At 41.8% G+C, this 17,514-nt stretch overlaps 1 protein-coding gene and 1 pseudogene across 3 annotated transcripts in view; one reads left to right on the plus strand and one right to left on the minus strand.

The window, feature by feature from the left end:
• Positions 1-4,127: 4,127 nt before the first annotated feature.
• LOC120236437 lies at positions 4,128-4,241 on the plus strand (annotated as a pseudogene).
• Positions 4,242-10,712: 6,471 nt separating this feature from the next.
• Positions 10,713-17,514, minus strand: part of WIPF1 (WAS/WASL interacting protein family member 1) — a 128,701-nt gene continuing 121,899 nt past the window's right edge. For all 3 annotated transcript variants that reach the window (XM_039239213.1, XM_039239216.1, XM_039239215.1), the window contains exons 7-8: positions 17,395-17,508; positions 10,713-13,760 (exon numbers count right to left, since the gene is read on the minus strand). In XM_039239213.1, the coding sequence (XP_039095144.1) occupies positions 13,705-13,760; positions 17,395-17,508 (170 nt within the window). In that variant the 3' untranslated portion in view covers positions 10,713-13,704. The remainder of the gene's footprint in view (positions 13,761-17,394; positions 17,509-17,514) is intronic.

Raw genomic sequence — 17,514 nt, forward strand, 5'->3', positions numbered from 1 at the left:
ACTCCTCAAGAAAACTGAAAACTCTAAGAGCTTTTAGCTAGTTATTTCCCATATGACACATCTCAAGATATTAAATAAGAGGTTCTCACTGAGACATCAAGATAAAATATATGACAAGCAAAAGAGAGGAGCCATAAAAGGATAGATATCTATCCTTTTATGAAGATAGAGATCTTCAGAGGGATTATCCAAAAAGTGGTAACATGACTCAAATCCTTTGCCTACATTCAAGGTAGAAAGGGGGCCTCAATAAATAGCACCTGTCTTCCCCACCCAGGTCCTGAACAGACTGGAAAGTAAAACCAAAGGTAGCAGATAGAGGCCAAAATATCTCCTGTGTTACTAAAAGACACCGAACTGGAGGGTATTGCTTAGTGTGGCACCAAGTGCGGCTGTTCACTGAACCCTACGTTTAGGCTGACCTGAGCAGAACAGATACATGCCTGAGGGTAGGGCCAGTGCCAGAGGAAGCAGGGGGGCCCAGGCTGAGCTTTCCCAGTGAGTGAATAGTGTCAGTGAGCGGCTCCAGGAAAAGCCCAGGGTATAACAGCTAGTGCAACACTCTCCACAAGAGTGGAGAACAGCCATTCCCCATAACAAAATATCAGGGGGGTTGAGGATTGGGAGGGAGGATTCATGAAGAGGCTTTTGCTCAACCCAAAGATGCTTTCTCACTGAAAAGTATTCATTTAGAGAGCTTTACATACACCTCCCGCAGCTTGGAGTAGGCTGGTGACTGAGTGGGCCCGTTGGGGGGGGGGGGGAGGAGAAGGAGAGGGAGAGGGAGATGGGTAGGGGGAGAGGGAGAGAGGAAGAGCAGAAGAGCAGGGGGAGGAAGTGGGCGGGGGGAAGAGGAGGGGAAGGGAGAGGAAGAGAGAAAGGGTGAGGAAAGGAGAAAGAAACTTAGCTACTGCCCAACAGGGCCACCTAGAGGAGCTCTTAGGCTTCATCAGGGAGCAGCCTGAGAGACCAGGAAGGAGTTTCAGCTGAGGGATGAACCTCAGGTGAGGGGGATCCCGGCCCTGGGGAGGGAGGGAGGTGGGGCCCTGACACCCCGTGAGAGCACCCCACACCAGGAAGAAGCAGCTTTCAGTTTCACAGCCCACCTTGTAAACAGAGAAGCCACCCTGAGAGACCACCAGCCAAGGAAGAATTTTTGTTCCTCTTCCCTTGCTTGCTTCTTTTCCCCCTGCCTGTTTTGACCCAGGAACAGGCGGTGGTTAGTGAAATGGGGGCTGACAGTTGGAAACAGTAGCTGGAGGAAAGGAACAGATGGACTCTGCCCCCTTCCCCAGCTGCTTGGCTGCAGAAGGCCCCAGAGGGGTAACGTGAAAAGTGTCAGCTTTAAGTCTGATTCTAGGAGTTGATTATTATGCAAGACTGGATATCTAACTTCTTGATTGGGAATGTGTTGGAGTCTTAAAATGGCTGTAGGATCTTTTATTACCAAAGAATGACTAAAAACAAGTCATCAGGTTATGGAGGTTTTCCTGCAGGAGCAGGGGGAGAACTCGCCCCCACTGAGTAATTCTAAAAGAGACAGTGGGAATCAAAACCAAAGTTACTCTCACAATTTGAATAAGTGATGTTCTTCTTCAGATTGAACTGTTGACTTCTTTCATTGGTTTTTATTTCTCTAGCCCACCAGCATGGGCTTGTCGGTGCTATCTCTACATTTATTAAGCATGCTGCCTAAACCAGTATTGGGGACATGAAGCACACTGGAAACTCCCAGTTAACCCAGGGCCAAATCCTGCTGAAGGCGTTGCTACAGTTCCTCCCCTTCCCCCATGGCATGGTGCATGCACAGCAGCTCCTGGGCTACTCGTGCAGCAGGTTATGAATTCTAGAAGGAAAACAATAAATTCTACTCAGTAACGGTAGCCTTCCTGTGACCTCTTTCTTCTCAATGCACTATCTCAACAAATGGCACTGTTAATTATATCTGTTGGTGAGTACACCAAATGAAATCTGTTGAGAGTCCCAACTAGTCCTGGCCAAAGCCAGGCAGAGGAAGCCAATGGGAGCTCCCATCCCCTTTTCCCAACACCCTTTGTTGTTTGATCAGAATAGGCTCCCTGTGATTCCCAAGGCTGCTTTAAGAAGTTTCTTTATTTATTATACGCGAAGTGATTGAAAACTGCCAATCACGAATCTGGCAATCCCCTCTCATGAGCTTAAAGACTGTTCTGATTACGATAATTACATTTTTATGAATATCCTACCTAGGGAGTAACAATTTTACTGTGTCAGACTACACCACACAAAGATGCATCAATTTCATCTGCAATGAAAAATAGAGACTAATAGCTCAGTTATATTTATATGATAGTCAAACATCAAGATGCAACATAAGTACTTCAACTGAAAGAATTCTGATCATTATTTAACCTTGAGATGATGATTAAGGGTGAAGGCTTGTCAGCTTTCATGAATTATTTTTTCATGATTTTTGCTGTTTTGATTTGATTTTTAAAACTCCATAATTAACACTTATTAACATTTGGATCCCCCCCCCATGCCAGGTAATGTGGGCAAGGCAACAACAGTAATAACAACAAGACATTAATGGATATGATTAATGGTCAAAGAAAGAGTATTGGGAAATCATAAGACACCATTATGTCTCATGTGCAACAGTGCCATGTCAACTGGTTTTCTACTTAGCTAAGTTTCTTAAACCACGATGCAAGTAATGGACACAGTATTTAGGTTTGATCCTATATGTACATGTTAGTTTAATGCAGAGAAAAGTGTTCTCTTATTATAAATAGTGATCAGTGTCAGTTAAAAAGTGTGGTCTGAAAATGTATAGCCAGGCAGAACACAGAACCCTGTTAGAAATGCAGATTCTCAGGTCTCGCCCTACCTCAGGCCCTGTCTCAACAAGCCCTCCAGGTGATTCTCTGAGGGTTGAAACCACTCTTCTAGCAGGTTGTAACTATTTCCATTGGCTGCAGTGAATCATTGCAGTGCTAGAGGCTGTGATCCCAGCAACAGTGTAGGCGGTCCCCTTAACTTCAGGGGTGTGCGTTTCAGGGGAGCTTAATTGAACAGGCTGTTTTGGTTAAGCCCCTGAGTCCAGAGGTTCCTCTTATGTGGCTCTGCTCTTCTCTTTAGAGCTCCTGAGGTCATAAGCCCTAGTGTCTTCCCAATACCAGTCACAATTGTTAGTCCAACCTTACTGGTAGAAGAGATGTTTATGATACCTTTTATAATGTCAGAAGATTTCCATCACCCTGATCCTTGCTGATCCTTTTTCTCCATTACAACCATTTCCTTAAAGTCACCTTGAGCTACTTAAAAAAATGGTAATATCCAACATGGCGCTCTCCTGTATTTCTTTATGGCACTATCTGTGATATCATCTTCTGATGATCCAGCACTCTGGATCAAAATTACTGGCCAGAACTCACCAGAAAATCATATGGAGAGAGGCCATGCATTGTAAGTATACTGAATTCAAGAAAACATAGTAGAACATACATTTAGTAAAGAGTGCTGGTGCTTACTGGCCAGGACTATGCAGTGCTCTTGTTACAGTTTTTTCTTTGAGTTTGGTAATAAATAGTGAGCTAGTGAGCTGATATTTTTAAAAATAGTTTACTGTCAAGTTGGTTTCCATATAACACCCAGTGCTCATCCCAACAAGCAGCCTCCTCCATGCCCATCACCCCCCTTCCCCTCTCCCGCACCCCCATCAGCCCTCAGTTTGTTCTCAGCATTCAAGAGTCTCTCATGGTTTGCCTCCCTCCCTCCCTCTCCCCAAGTATTTTTCCCCTTCTTCTCTCCCATGGTCCTCCATTAAGTTCCTCCTAATCCACCTATACATGCAAACATATGGTATCTGCCTTTCTCTGCCTGACTTATTTTGGCGAGCTGATTTTTAAAGAAAAGTGTTTTAAAGACAAATAGCAGTGTAATGTGCTATGGGGTAGTATTAAATGGAGTATTTAGTATCACAAAAAGCAGATGCCATCTCATGATTTAATCTTCATATTATTTCAGTATATATATATGAATATATTCTTTCAAAGGCCCAAATTCAGGGGTAGTACTTTAGAAAAGAGATTCTGAATCTGGAATGTTCATCAGAATGACTTTGAACCTTGTTAACAAAAATTCTCATTCTTGGTTCAGCAGTACAGGTACTGAAATTTGAGTGATATAAAGAAGATTGGCATGGTCCCTGTGCAAGGATGACAAGCAAATTTGTGAAATGGGTCGTATTAAAATTTTTTTCCTGGGCTCCAAGAGATGTTTATTTGGGTAGGTCTCAGGTGGAGCCCAGGGACCTGTATTTAACAAGCACTCCTTAAGTGCTTAAGTGGTCCACAACTTTCATTTTGAGAAACAAGTCTAACTCAGAAAGATGAGGAGGGGTGTGGGTGGCTCAGTTGGTTAAGTGTGTGACTTCTGCTCAGGTCATGATCTCACTGTTATGAGTTGGAGACCTGCATTGGGCTGTGTGCTGACAGTTCAGAGCCTGGAGCCTGCTTCAGATTCTGTGTCTGTGTGTGTGTGTGTCTCTCTCTGCCCCTCCCCTGTTGGCACTCTCTCTCTCTGTCTCCTAAAAATAAATAAACATTAAAAAAAGAAAAGAAAAGAAAAGAAAGATGAGGAAAACACATGTGAGTGTGAGGCAGTAAGGCCCAACCAGTTCACAAGAGTTGTACCTTCTTCGGGTCCTTGTGATGTATTACTTCAAGCTTTACAATAGGTCATGTATTCTGCCTCGTTCTAAAGTTACTTGTGTACCTGCCTCAGCCCCCAAAGGACTGTAAGCTTCCTGAAACATGGGATTTAGGTGGTCCTGACCTTTGTATCTTCACTTGATCTTAGCCAAAAGGCTGAGAAGCGATCTGACCTTCGTATCTTCAACTGGATTCACCCCATGCCTTTTCATTACTGAGAAGGTGCTCAATAATATTTGTCAGATGACTGAAGACAACAAAGCAAGAATGCAGTTTGAAGACTGTGACTGAAATAGTGTTGGCCCCCTTCACCCACCAGTGGTAAGACCTTGAGGTCACTTCCTCCCTCAGTGTCTCAGCCCTGCATTTGTAACATGGGAGAGCAGTCTCTTCCTCCTTCACAGGGCTGCTGTGGGTAAACATGAGGGACTTTATGTGAAAATGCTTTGAAATTCTAGAACCACTTATTTCACTTCTTTTGAACATGACTATCTTTTGCTTTAAATTTATTTCCCCTGTGAATGAGTGCTGGACTGTATGACTGAGGCAAAGAACACAAAGTTTACTTTGGCCATTAGAAGAAAGCAAATTCTATGATTTGGAATTTAAAAGAAGCACATGACTTTTCCAAGTTCAAGGAGAGTAAAAAATAAATTCAATACTAAAAGTTTATAATATGAATGGAAGTAATACTCCACGAATATTGAACAGTAGAAAAAGAGGGAGATACACTGGGGAGCACATTAACTTTTCACATTGCAGTTTGGGACTTTCAGAAATCTGTGTTTAATGAAATGATGCCTGAATGTTAGTGGCTCCCCTGAGATCAGCTTAAAAGGTAGCAAGTATCTGACAAGATGAGCTGATAAGTACAGGTATGTCCTTTTGAAAGTGTCAAAATAGTGGTTATGACCACTCCTCAAGCTATAAAGAAGCAAAGAACCACCAGAAATTAGATCACTTACAAGAGGCAGTGTGCCCCAGCTGGTAAACGGTGGGTCTGGGACTAGAGCCAGTCCATAGCCAAGTGCGGAAAATAAAGGCAATGTACTAAGTTTTCCATGAAGCTATGTTTATTCAATTGAGACTACTATCTTCTAAGAGATTAGCTTATTAAAATGTCCTTGCTTTTATGAAATGTCAGTATCTTATTTTAACTGGCACATGGAAAGTAGACAATATTACAACTTCCCATTCAAATTTATTTATTCAACCTTGAGTTTGAATTCTGGATCCATTCAAGGCAAGTGGCTTGAGGTAAATTTCTCATTGATCCAGGCCTCAATTTCTCCACGTGTTAAGTTACAATGATTAACAATAACGTGTGCAATAATATTTCCAAAGACCTTACCACGATTTGTGGTACATAGTAGATGATCACTAACTGGTGGTGGTTATATTAAAAAGGAAAACAATATTTATGTTGTCATCTAGATGAGTAAATTAGGCAACGAGTCTTGTGTGGACTTCTCTATTAGATATACTTTTCCATTTTTCTATGGTGGCCCCATTTGGGACTATCCATGCCTTTGCTCTAAGAGTAAGTTTAAGCAGGGAGCACCAAGGGGGAAGGAGTTTCCCTTTCATGCACACAGCCAACCAGCCTTGTGTTGGTGGTGAGGAGTATCCCTCTAGAACCAGTGGTAGACTGGGTTTGTGCCTACTGGCTAAAGTTCTTGTTAGATCTAGAATGTAGACTCTTGATTTTAGGACTAGTGCTTCCTGTTGTATAATATGTGTCTTTGTATTCCCTACACCTAATAAATTGTAGTTATTCAATCAGTGTTGTCTATTTGAATGAATACATGTAAAAAATGGATCTTTGGGAATACAATAGCTCCATAAAGCATTAGGGTTTCCCAGTTATATGATGCTATTTGCTTTAGGTCCCTACCTTAAGTAGATAGCATTTTGACAGCTGACCTTTAACTTACTAAATTGCTTGGAGACAGAAAACAGGAAAAGGATGGGAGTTCCTCATGACTAAAACACATTTATGTTGAGAGTCCATGATGGCTATACCAGCTGTTCTGCCAGGCATCTTCCTGGGAAAAATTTAAGCTAAATCTGAGCTCAGTGTCTAAGAGCATCCAGACTTGTCTCCCAGACCCCTCAGAGGTCAAACATGTTATCTGGATGGGTCACACTGTGGGACCTTTATGTGACTCTAATGCAATGTGTCGTACAGTGATTGAATTATTTTAGAAATATGTACTGGCCACTCTGGGAGTACAAAGGAGCACAAACTTTTGCTGTCTTCTATTTGTCTGGGATCCCTCTGTCACTCTTACAGAAAGTTGGTGGCTTAAGAAAGCTTTTAAGATACCACTTTGGTTGATTTCTGTATCAGAAGCTGGGAAGGGCAGTAAGGCAAGGACAGGTTTTGTATGGCCTGAGCTTTAGACAATTTAGGCTGCTATTTTAAGAAAATTAGTATAAAATCATGAATAAAACATTAGATGTAAAAATGAGTCCTTATTAGAAGGGATCCTTGCAAGTGGAGGTCCCAAAGCTGGAGCTTCATTAGCTCTCTGTAAATGTGCCTCTGTAATAGTAGAAGCAGAATTGTAAGACTAAGGAATTCGTGGAAGAATGTTGATGGATGGGACATTTCCAAACATTTACCCGTAAGAGAAACATATACAGGTATCTCCCAATTTTTTGAAAGTTTGCATTAGGCCACTTCACTTTTATGGAAGACCTACATTAGTAGGTCTTTTTGCTAACTGAAAGAAGTCTGAAGAGGATTTTTGCTTTTAGGAAAAAAGGCAAAAAGTAAAAAGAGCGTTGTGTTTGTTTTGCAGCAAGCATTGTAGAAGCAGTGCAAGCCCCAGGCTGTGAGAATGGCACTGCCAAGCTCCTTCCCTGGAAACCACGCTCAGCATCTCAGAGTCAAGCCCTGTAGCTTAGAACCGGTGTCTCCGATAATCTGTGCTTTATCTCAGTTTATCTTGCTTTATCTCAGTTTATCCAGTAACAAGATGTGTCCTAAGGTACCAGAGAAGCCTAAGAGAGGTTCTTTTACTGGGTCTGAGAATGCTCAAAAATTTTTCCATATAAGTTAATGGTAACTGTTTCTTTGCTTTATGCCGGTTAGGCTAAGGAAAGTTTTCATAGGAACGCTCTACTTTTGGGTAGTGGGGGAATCCTGCAGCTTAACTATAGCTCCAGAGACAGACACGAAGGACCAAGGGCTGAGTGCAGGGAAGCCAGGCTGTGGGGAAGACAGCAGAGAAGGGGCCACTCTAAATTATGTGTCCAGGAAGGCTTCAATTAATTGGAATGTCAGGAAACTGGGGGAATCCTTTAGAAATTAAAAAACAAACAAACAAACAAACAAACAAAAAGCAGGGTGCCTGGGTGGCTCAGTCAGTTAAGCATCTGACTTTGGCTCAGGTCATGATGTCACAGTTCATGAGTTTGAGTCCCACATCCCACATCAGGTGAGCCCCTTCTCCACTTCAGGTGAGCCCCACTTCACTATCTCCCTCTGCCCCTTGGGGGATTCCCTCTCTCCCTCCCTTTCTCTGCCCCTCACTTGCACCCTCTTTCTCTCAAAAAATTTAATCAGAAAGCAAAAAGATATTTTTATAGGCCGTCAAAACTTTTTCTAAAAACTCCCTCACCTCCCCCCCCCCCCCCGCGCCTCCTTCCCCCAGTTTTCCTGTAGGTTTAAAAATTTCTTTAAATCTATTTGATTTGGGGCATCTGGGTGGTCCAGTTGGTTGAGCATCTAAATCTTGATCTGGGCTCAGGTCATGATCCCAGATTGTGAGATGCAGCCCCGCTTCAGGCTCCCTGCTGAGCGTGGAGCCTGCTTAAGGTTCTGTCTCCCCCCGCCCCCCCCCCACGCCTACCTCTGTCCCTATCCCACTATCTCTCTAAAAAAAATAATAATAAATTTAATTTGCCTATTAAGGTGAAAGGAGAAAAGAAACCAAATAATCCATTAAGGAAGGGGAATTATAAAGTATTCACTTCCTTTTCTTAATAGAAAGCTGTCACTTTGGCAACTGTGACTGCTGGGAGCAGGGTTATTGCCACTCGGAGATCATTCCGCTGATAGAGTGGGGACACTGACTTGATTGTGGTGAGGCTGGCACACCGTAACTGCTCAATAAAAATGTATCAAATGGCTGAATGAACCAAATGATTCTAGCTTGAATAAATGAGGCCCATTTTGAAAGTAATTTTTATTTCTGAGTGTTGTAATTAAATTTTATTAGGATCTTTTTTTAATGTTTGTTTATTTTGAGACAGAGAGGGGGAGCTGAGAGAGAGGGAGAGAATCCCAAGCAGGCTCCAAGCTGTCAGCACAGAGCCTCATGTGGGGCTCGATTTCATAAAATATGAGATCATGACCTGAGCCAAAATCAAGAGTCAGACACTCAATTGACTGAGCCACCCAGGCACTCCAAACTTTATCAGACTCTTCTGAATGCACTGCATATTCCTTCCTGAATATGGCCTCAGTTTGATGGCAAAAGGATTAAAAAATCGAATGGAACTTTCACTGAGTGCCTGACATATGCCAGTTATTCTGCCTGATGTTCTGTATATTTAAGCGCTGTAGCCATTTTGCAGTTGAGGAAACTAGAGCTCAGAAGGCTTAAATACCTTGTCATTGGCCTTACAGGGAGAAAGTGGCAGAGCTAGGATTCAGATCCAAGTTTGCATGTCCTGGGCTTGTTCTCTGACCCTGTAACTTGCCATTTGGTCTTTCCTTTCCAGCAGATGTAAAAGACACATGAAGCACAGATTTGTGCTAGAGGTGGGAAGGATCATAATGAAGGGAGCATTGGGGCACCCGGCTCAGTCACTGGAGCGTGTGACTCTTGATCTCAGGGTTATGAGTTTGAGCCCCGTGTTGGGGGTGGAGATTACTTAAAAGTGAAATCTTAAAAAGAATAAGGGGAGGTGGTGAGGTGACTAGCCAGGCTGCTTGTACATCAGTAGTATGTGACTTGGGATCGTACATACTCATCTGTGAGACCAGAGCATGGGACTAGATGACCTCCAAGGGGGGTGACCACACAGCCGAGTTTGCCAGGGCAGTCCCAATTTGTAGCTGTTTGTGCCAAAGCAACAATTATTAGCACTCCCTCCTACTTTCAAAAGTGTTCTACTCGTGGATCATAAATTCTGAGGCTGCCCTATATAGAAGGTTCTTTCCAGGTCTTAACTTCCAAATGGAACCTAATAATTTCCTTGATGACGAAAGCAGCACGAATTTTCATTTTTCAGGCCTGCGAGGTAGAAGGGACACCATGTGAGGTGTCCTTTGTCTGGAGGTTGCTTTGCATTTCTGGTACAGACAGTCCGCCTGCCACTGCCTCTTTCCTCTACAGGTACATTAGGAAATTCCCCTGCAGTCAATTTGGCTCCAGTTAACTTGGGATCATTATATAAATATTTGCTTCCTACTTTTACGAAGAGTGGCTACCTGGCTATCACTTACTGAGTACCAGAATAAGTCAGGCCAAGTACTGAGTGTATTATCTCATTTAATGCACTTATTAATCCTGTAAGATAGTTACTTACCTTGTAGATAAGGAAAGCAAGCTGAGAAAATTTTGCAACTTGCACATAAGAGATGCAGGTAGGTCTTCCTAATCTCTTAACCATTATACTGCATTAAGATATGTACACACATGTGTGCAGCACATAATTTAAAAAAATGATCAGGCCCCCTAAATTCCCATTGGCCTCTCCTGTATTTCTCAGTGTCAATGCTAGTCTTTGTGGTTTCCTTGCCCATTGTTCTGACCATCCATCTGTACCTCAGAGTCTTTAAGCATCTGCTTTAAGTAGACAGTGGACTTTGGCTACGATGCTGGTTCTCAGGGAAAATAAACAAGGGATGAGAAGGCAGATGTGAGGTACACATACCACGAACTGCCACCACTACCTCCTCCTTTTCTTTGAGTTTGTCTTTCTTTACCAGCATATAAAACCGAAAACAGACACTTGCTTTTTCATTTGTATTTACATGGACAATACTTAAATAAAAACCACCAGTTGACACTCTTATCATTCTGCTTTTATTGTCTGGCTAACTTACAAAGACGCAGATGTCTAGGGTAGACTCTACCCCCCCATTTAAACTGTCCTGATGACATCGATACCAAAATGTGCATGTTTACATAATGCAGTGGTATGAAAAACATTTTTTCCCTTTACTGTCCCTGACTATAAACAGGGAAAAATTAATTTCATGCCAAAATATTTTGGGCACTTTAACAATCATCCCATTTCTGCTACTAAAATAACAAAATTGGTATTACAAGTTAAAATATAAAGGTCTAACATTTTTTACAAATATGCAAATGATCTGCTACTTAGACATAAAAAGTCGATTTCTTTCAAATCACAAAGTAAGGCACCATTGGATTAAACATTTCTCTCGGCTTCTACTAAATAAAATGCATAGTGAAATAAATATGGAACACTGAATTTTAATACTGTAATACATTTCAATATAAAATGATATGTGAATGTTAAAATACTGTATTGCATCTTGAATACATTTACCTGGAAATATTATGGGAAAAAAACCCAAATGTGAGCCCTGATTTCAGGGAAGAAAATATTCATTTTTGTGATTTGCCATAGTTGAAGATTTTAGCATAGAAATTATTCAGTTTGGGCTGCAATTAGGTTGCCAATTTTCAAAGAAGGGTGTAGGTGTATTAATGAAACATTTACTTAAAAAAAGACCTTCTAAAACATCTCTGTCCCGGATGAAGAACAACTCTGAGCTGTGGCTCTGTTTCAGACATTAAGAGGGCACCTAAAATTTGGGATGTACAAGGAAATTGGCCATTCTTACTGCCCCTTATAACATTCAGATGCAAAATCCTTTGGATCAGACTTTTCTCTGCCATATTTGCTGTTAAGGCCAGATTCCATCTTTTCTAAAGTGGGTCATGAGGCTTGATCATAGGGATTTGTATCACCTGTTGATATCTCATCAAAGAATCCAAAATAAAATGATTCTGCTCATATTACTTTAAAAAATGTTTTCTTGAAAATACTTTGCCAAGTTTGTTACACCTTTATATCTCTTAATTCTCTTGGGGGTAAAGGGCCCCAAATGACTGTATGAAAGACAGATGAATGGTAAAGGAGAGGTGGAAAAACCAAGTTCCCTAATGTTCTAAGCCCAGGACTGTGGAAAGGAAAGTTACAAAAATATAATATATTCAAATGGGCAATTTCATAATTTATTAGATATCCCATCTATTAGAACTCTAAGTTCTTTTGCTTTTATATAAATGAAACATTTATTCTATAAATAGGAATGCTTCTTTCAAATTTTTCTTTGGATTGATTTTTTGTTAGCATCTCCCAGGAATGTGTGAACAACACGCTGAAACCAGGATACAAAGTTTAGGTATACGTACACAAATGTGGCCGTGTGCTTTTAAAAAATAAGTAATGTTAATTTTAAACATAATCAACCATATAAAACGTCTAAAGGGAAATACTGCCCCCCCCACCCCTAATCTATAGCTAGATTTAAAAGTCCCAGTAAAGTTTTGTAAACAAAATCATACAAAAAAAGGGCAAGCCTGGCTCATCCCTATGGTCCTTCCCACGGAGCTTTATTTGCATAGATCCAAGGCAAGTGATTCCCCAGACAGAGTCAAGACAAATTCTCTTCAGTTTGTAGTAGCAATCTCTCTCAACCCCATCAACATCAGATTTAGATTTTTAGAGTTTTGCCCATCAACTCAAACCTGCTTCCTTCCTCCACATATCCAAGTTGCCACCTTTTCATAACTTTCCTGCACAACTACGGAGCCTATGAGCCTCCCTGCCCTGATGTGCAAGCTAGACAGAGGAGGAGGAAATGAAGTGCAAGGCAGGACCAACTGACAGGGGAGCTCAAGGCAGCCAGCTTTGAGCCCTGAAGCCCGGCTGGCTTTCGGTTTCTTTCCCATGGCTTTATTCCACGTGACTGTACACCCTGTTAGATCAATTTCTGACCTTGGTATTGTGAAGCAATGCTTGTATACAGACGTTAAGGAAAGGGGAAATGAGGGAGCAAACTCTAAGATCAAGCTGTCTGCCAAAGTGTTAGCTCCTAACTTCATTTTTTGTTACTTTTTCAATTGCTAAAGCTTATCTTGCATTTTTTTTCGTTTGTTTTTGAAACAAGAGGTTTTTGCACCGTCCTCTGTCTTCTAAGCCTGTGCTGTCCAGTATGGTAGCCGCCAGCCACATGTGGCTAAGCCCTTGGGATGTGACTAGTCTCTCAATGTAAAATACACCTGGATTCTGAAGCCTTAGTACCAAACAGAATGTAAAACATCTCATTAATAACTGTTATACTAATTGCAGGCTGAAATGAGAATATTTTGGGTATTAAGGTTAAATAAAATATACTAAAATTAATTTTACCTATTTTCCTTTTTTAATATAGCTCCTAGAGATTAAAAAACTGCATATGTGGCTCACATTGTATTTCCATTGGCCAGCTCTATCCTAGAGCTTATCTCAGGCTGCCAAAGGTTGGATATCCTGTAACTGAAAAATGTTTCATGGGCCCTGATGCAGCAACTTGCTTTGGTGGTCTCTGGTGCATGGAGTCGGACAGAGAGCCAAGCATGCAACAAAGGCATGGAAGCAAATAGCTCTCAGGGACTTTAATGTTATGGCCTGTAGCAAATAAGCAGTGAAGGTTTGAATTTGGTTGATTGAAAGCTAGGACACAATTCATCTCTGCCACCTTGCCGCAAAAGCCTATTGACCCCTAAGCAACCAACACTGGCGGGCTGTAGCTGAAGCAAGCAATAGCTCTGAGAATATACGCAATATAAAAAGCCAGGTGCATTTCTTTCCTGCATTCCCCGCCCCGCCCCCCATACATATTCCCACGTCACCCTCCCTTTCTCCCTATTGCTAGTATGAAGGGGCCAAGGGAAGACAAGGGGAGGAGGGTCTACAGCCCTCGGATAGTAACAACAGAAGTAGCTCTTGGGCTGGGATGGAGAAGAGCAGGCAATGATCACCTCGGGATGGGAGGGAGTGGTGGGGCACCCCTTTCTCTCCGGTTGGATCCACCTTGATGAAAACATAGACAAAATATAAATTTTGGTTAGAAAACTTATGATCTCACTGTACAAATTGAAGGGTGGTTGCAAAAGTACCTACTACCTCACCCTCTATGACCAAGGCTGTGAATAACTGGCATATGTGGATGAGAAGTAAGAAGTGAGGGGAAGAAGCAAGTGAGGATCTAAATGTACGTTGCTAGAGATGGATGACCCACCACTGGCTACTGAGTACTCGCAAAATTAAGAAAAAGAATTTTAAATAGTTTTTTAAAAAGTTATTTATTTAGGGGTACCTGGGTGGCTCAGTTGGTTTAGTGTCAGACTTCAGGTCAGGTCATGATCTCACAGTTCATGAGTTCAAGCCCTGCATGGGGCTCTGTGCTGATGGCTCAGAGCCCGGAGCCTGCTTCAGATTCTATGTCTCCCTCTCTCTCTGCCCCTCCCCACTTGTGCTCTGTCTCTCTCAAAAATAAATAAGCAAAAAAAGTTTTTTAAGGGGCGCCTGAATGGCTCAGTAGGTTAAGTGGCTGACTTCAGCTCTGGACATGATCTCACAGTTCATGAGTTCAAGCCCCGAATCAGGCTCTGTGCTGACAGCTCAGAGCCTGAAGCCTGCTTCAGATTCTGTGTCTCCCTCTCTCTGCCTGTTTCCTGCTTGTGCTCTGTCTCTCTCTCTCAAAAAAATAAACATTGAAAAATTAAAAAAAATTAAAAGTTTATTTATTTACTGAGAGAGAGAGAGAAAAAACGAGCAGTGGAGGGGCAGAAAGAGAGGGAGAATCTTAAGCTGGTTCCGTGCTGTCAGTGTGGAGCCTGAAGCAGTGCTCAAATCCACAAACTGTGAGATCATGACCTAAGCCCAAGTGGGATGCTTAACTGACTGAGCCACCCAGGAGCCCCAAGAAAAATTTAAAAAAGTACTTGTCTTCTCACCACAAACATAGTACGTGTTTATGACAGATTCAGAAAATATGGATGAACAAAAAACAAAACAAAATCTCACCAATGCTTGTACCACCCAGAGATAACCAAAAACATGATATAAATATTTTCCATTTGTTTTCTCTATATAAATGGTTCCCTTTTTTCTTCCCCAAATAGGACCATATATAGTTGGTCTGAACCTTTTTCAGAGTCGTTACTGTTTATACATATAATTATTAATGACACATACATTCTATTATACAGTATACCATATTTATCTAATCAATTCCCCTTTTTTTGGGTATTTGGGTATCTTCTAATTTCTAAACAATGCTTTTTAAAAAAAAGTTTATTTTTAGAAAGAAAGAGAGAGAGAGCACACATGCATGTGTGAGCAGGGAAAGGGCAGAGAAAAAGGGAGAGAGACTTAGACTCATGAACTGCCAGATAATGACCTGAGCCAAAATCAAGAGTCAGATGGATAACTTGACTGAGCCACCAGGTGCCTCAACAATCCTTTTTTGATAGTAGCTATCCTAAAGGGTGTGAAGTTGTATATTTCATTGTAGTTTTATTTGCATTTCTCTAATGATCAGTGATTTTGAGCATCTTTTGCTGTGTTTTTTTTTGGGCAATATAGATATCTTCCTCAGAGAAATGTCTATGCAAGTATTCAACCCATTTTAAATACTGGGTTTTTGTTGTTATTGAATTGTAGGACTTCTTTATATATTCTGGATATTAATGTTTTATCAGATACATGATTTGCAAATATTTTATCCCATTTCATGGGTTGCCTCTCAACTCTGTTGATAGTGTTCTTTTAAAAACTACGCATATTCATGGGCTATGAGGACTGGGTTTAAAATCCATTCACAATTTTAAAAATTCATTTATCCCATGTACATTTTCCCAGGACCTAACAGGTATTAGGCATGGAGCCAGGTGCTCTGATACTGTGAGCAGACATAGCAGCGGCACATGCCAGTTGAGGAGGTTTGCTGTGGCCACTATGCTGGGGAGGCTCAGAGGTGGGCTGGCACTCACAGATTCTTCAGGAGCATTTCAACAGGGGTTTCTGAGATAGAACCAAATCTCTGAGCAAGGGGAGGGGTCAGAGGAAGACACTGGCATCCCATTACCTTGCCTCTTCCTTCTGCCATCCCAACTGCATCTTTTCTTGGGCACATACCCGAGCATAGACTCATCTAGATGGAAACCAGTCATCTGTCATGGAGCCCTGACCATCAGCTGACATACCACAGGTGGTTAGCAAAATGAGGGCTGGCCTTGTGCAAAGCTGCAGTTAGGTGGCACTGTTCAGGGTTGCCTGGGCGCCCTCTAGGCTGGTGCTCTACACAGAGGCCAAGGCAGCTACAGGAGCAGAATAAAACCACTTTAATTTAGTTAGATGGTCCAGAGATAATCCACTCAACACACAGAATGCTAGGAATATTTAAAGAAAATCTGCAAAAATATTTTTGGGGGCAGTGGACATTAATTCATCAATTTAAGAAATATTTTGAAATGCCTACTATATTTCAGGTTCTGTGCCACTTGAGGAAGATGCAATAGTAAGCAGGACAGTTCCAGTCCTCAGGCTGCATTCAGTCTTACAAAGAGGAAGGTAGGGAAGCTCTTAACTTAAAAATCTAGGGGTGGGGCACCTGGGTGGCTCAGTTGGTTAAGCGTCCGAATTTGGCTCAGCTCATGATCTCGCAGTTCGTGGGTTCGAGCCCTGTGTCGGGCTCTGTGCTGAAAGCCAGCCCAGAGCCTGGAGCCTGTTTCAGATTCTGTGTCTCTCTCTCTCTTTCTCTCTCAGAAATAAATAAAACATTAAAAAATTTTAAAAAAACCCAGGGGAAGGGGTATGATTCTGTTACTTTTTAATAAGTAATCTGTACACCCAAGGTGGGGCTCAAGCTCACAACCCCAAGACCAAGGGCATGCTCCACCGACTGAGCCAGCCAGGTTGCCCCTTATTTTATTTATTTATTTATTAAATTTCTATTTTGAGGAAGAGACAGAGAGAGAAAGGGAGTGTGAGCGTGAGCAGGGGAGGGGCAGAGAGAGAATCCCCAAGCAGGCTTCAGGCACTGTCAGCACAGAACCTGAGGTGGGGCCTGAACCCATGAACCACAAGATCATGACCTGAGTCGAAATCAAGAGTCAGATGATGCTTAACAGACTGAGTCACCCAGGTGCCCCATCCCCTTGTTATTTTTTTAAGTAATCTCTTGAACTCATGACCCTGAGATAAAGAGAGTCACATGCTCTACTGACTAAGCCAGACAGGTACTCCTAATCACAATATATTTAAAATATCAAAGCAGTTACAGTGAGTTTTTGGTATAATAAGACATTTGACTAGTTTCAAAACTAGAAGGGATAGAAGATGGCTCTATTGTGCTGTCTTAGGAAAATCAAAATGGGGAAGGCTGTGCAAACAAGCAAAAGCAATAAAATTTAACCTGTTAGCAAGCCAGTTATTTTGAGCTTGTAATGACACATTAAAATCGTTTCTCATATGCATTCTGGATATCTCCATTTTTCCCTATCACTTGTGGAAGGGGAGTTTACCAGAATTTAGACAGCTCCATATGGGGTTCTCTGCCCCACTCTAGGCAACGGGCCTGGATTTCCTATACAACCCTGAGTTGTATATAACCCAGGCTATTCAAGTATGAAGCCACCAAAGTCCTTGCAGAAATACTCACTTCGGGTTTCATTTCTTGCCAGTTTACTGGGATAACTTTTGGCCGTTGGTACATATGGCTCTGGAGGTGGCAAATCAGAAATCGGATGGAAGAAGAATCTGCTTTCCCACTCATCTGAGA

This window comes from Hyaena hyaena, unplaced genomic scaffold, assembly GCF_003009895.1.
Source record: "Hyaena hyaena isolate Hyena2069 unplaced genomic scaffold, ASM300989v1 scaffold_154, whole genome shotgun sequence".
Taxonomy (NCBI): domain Eukaryota; kingdom Metazoa; phylum Chordata; class Mammalia; order Carnivora; family Hyaenidae; genus Hyaena; species Hyaena hyaena.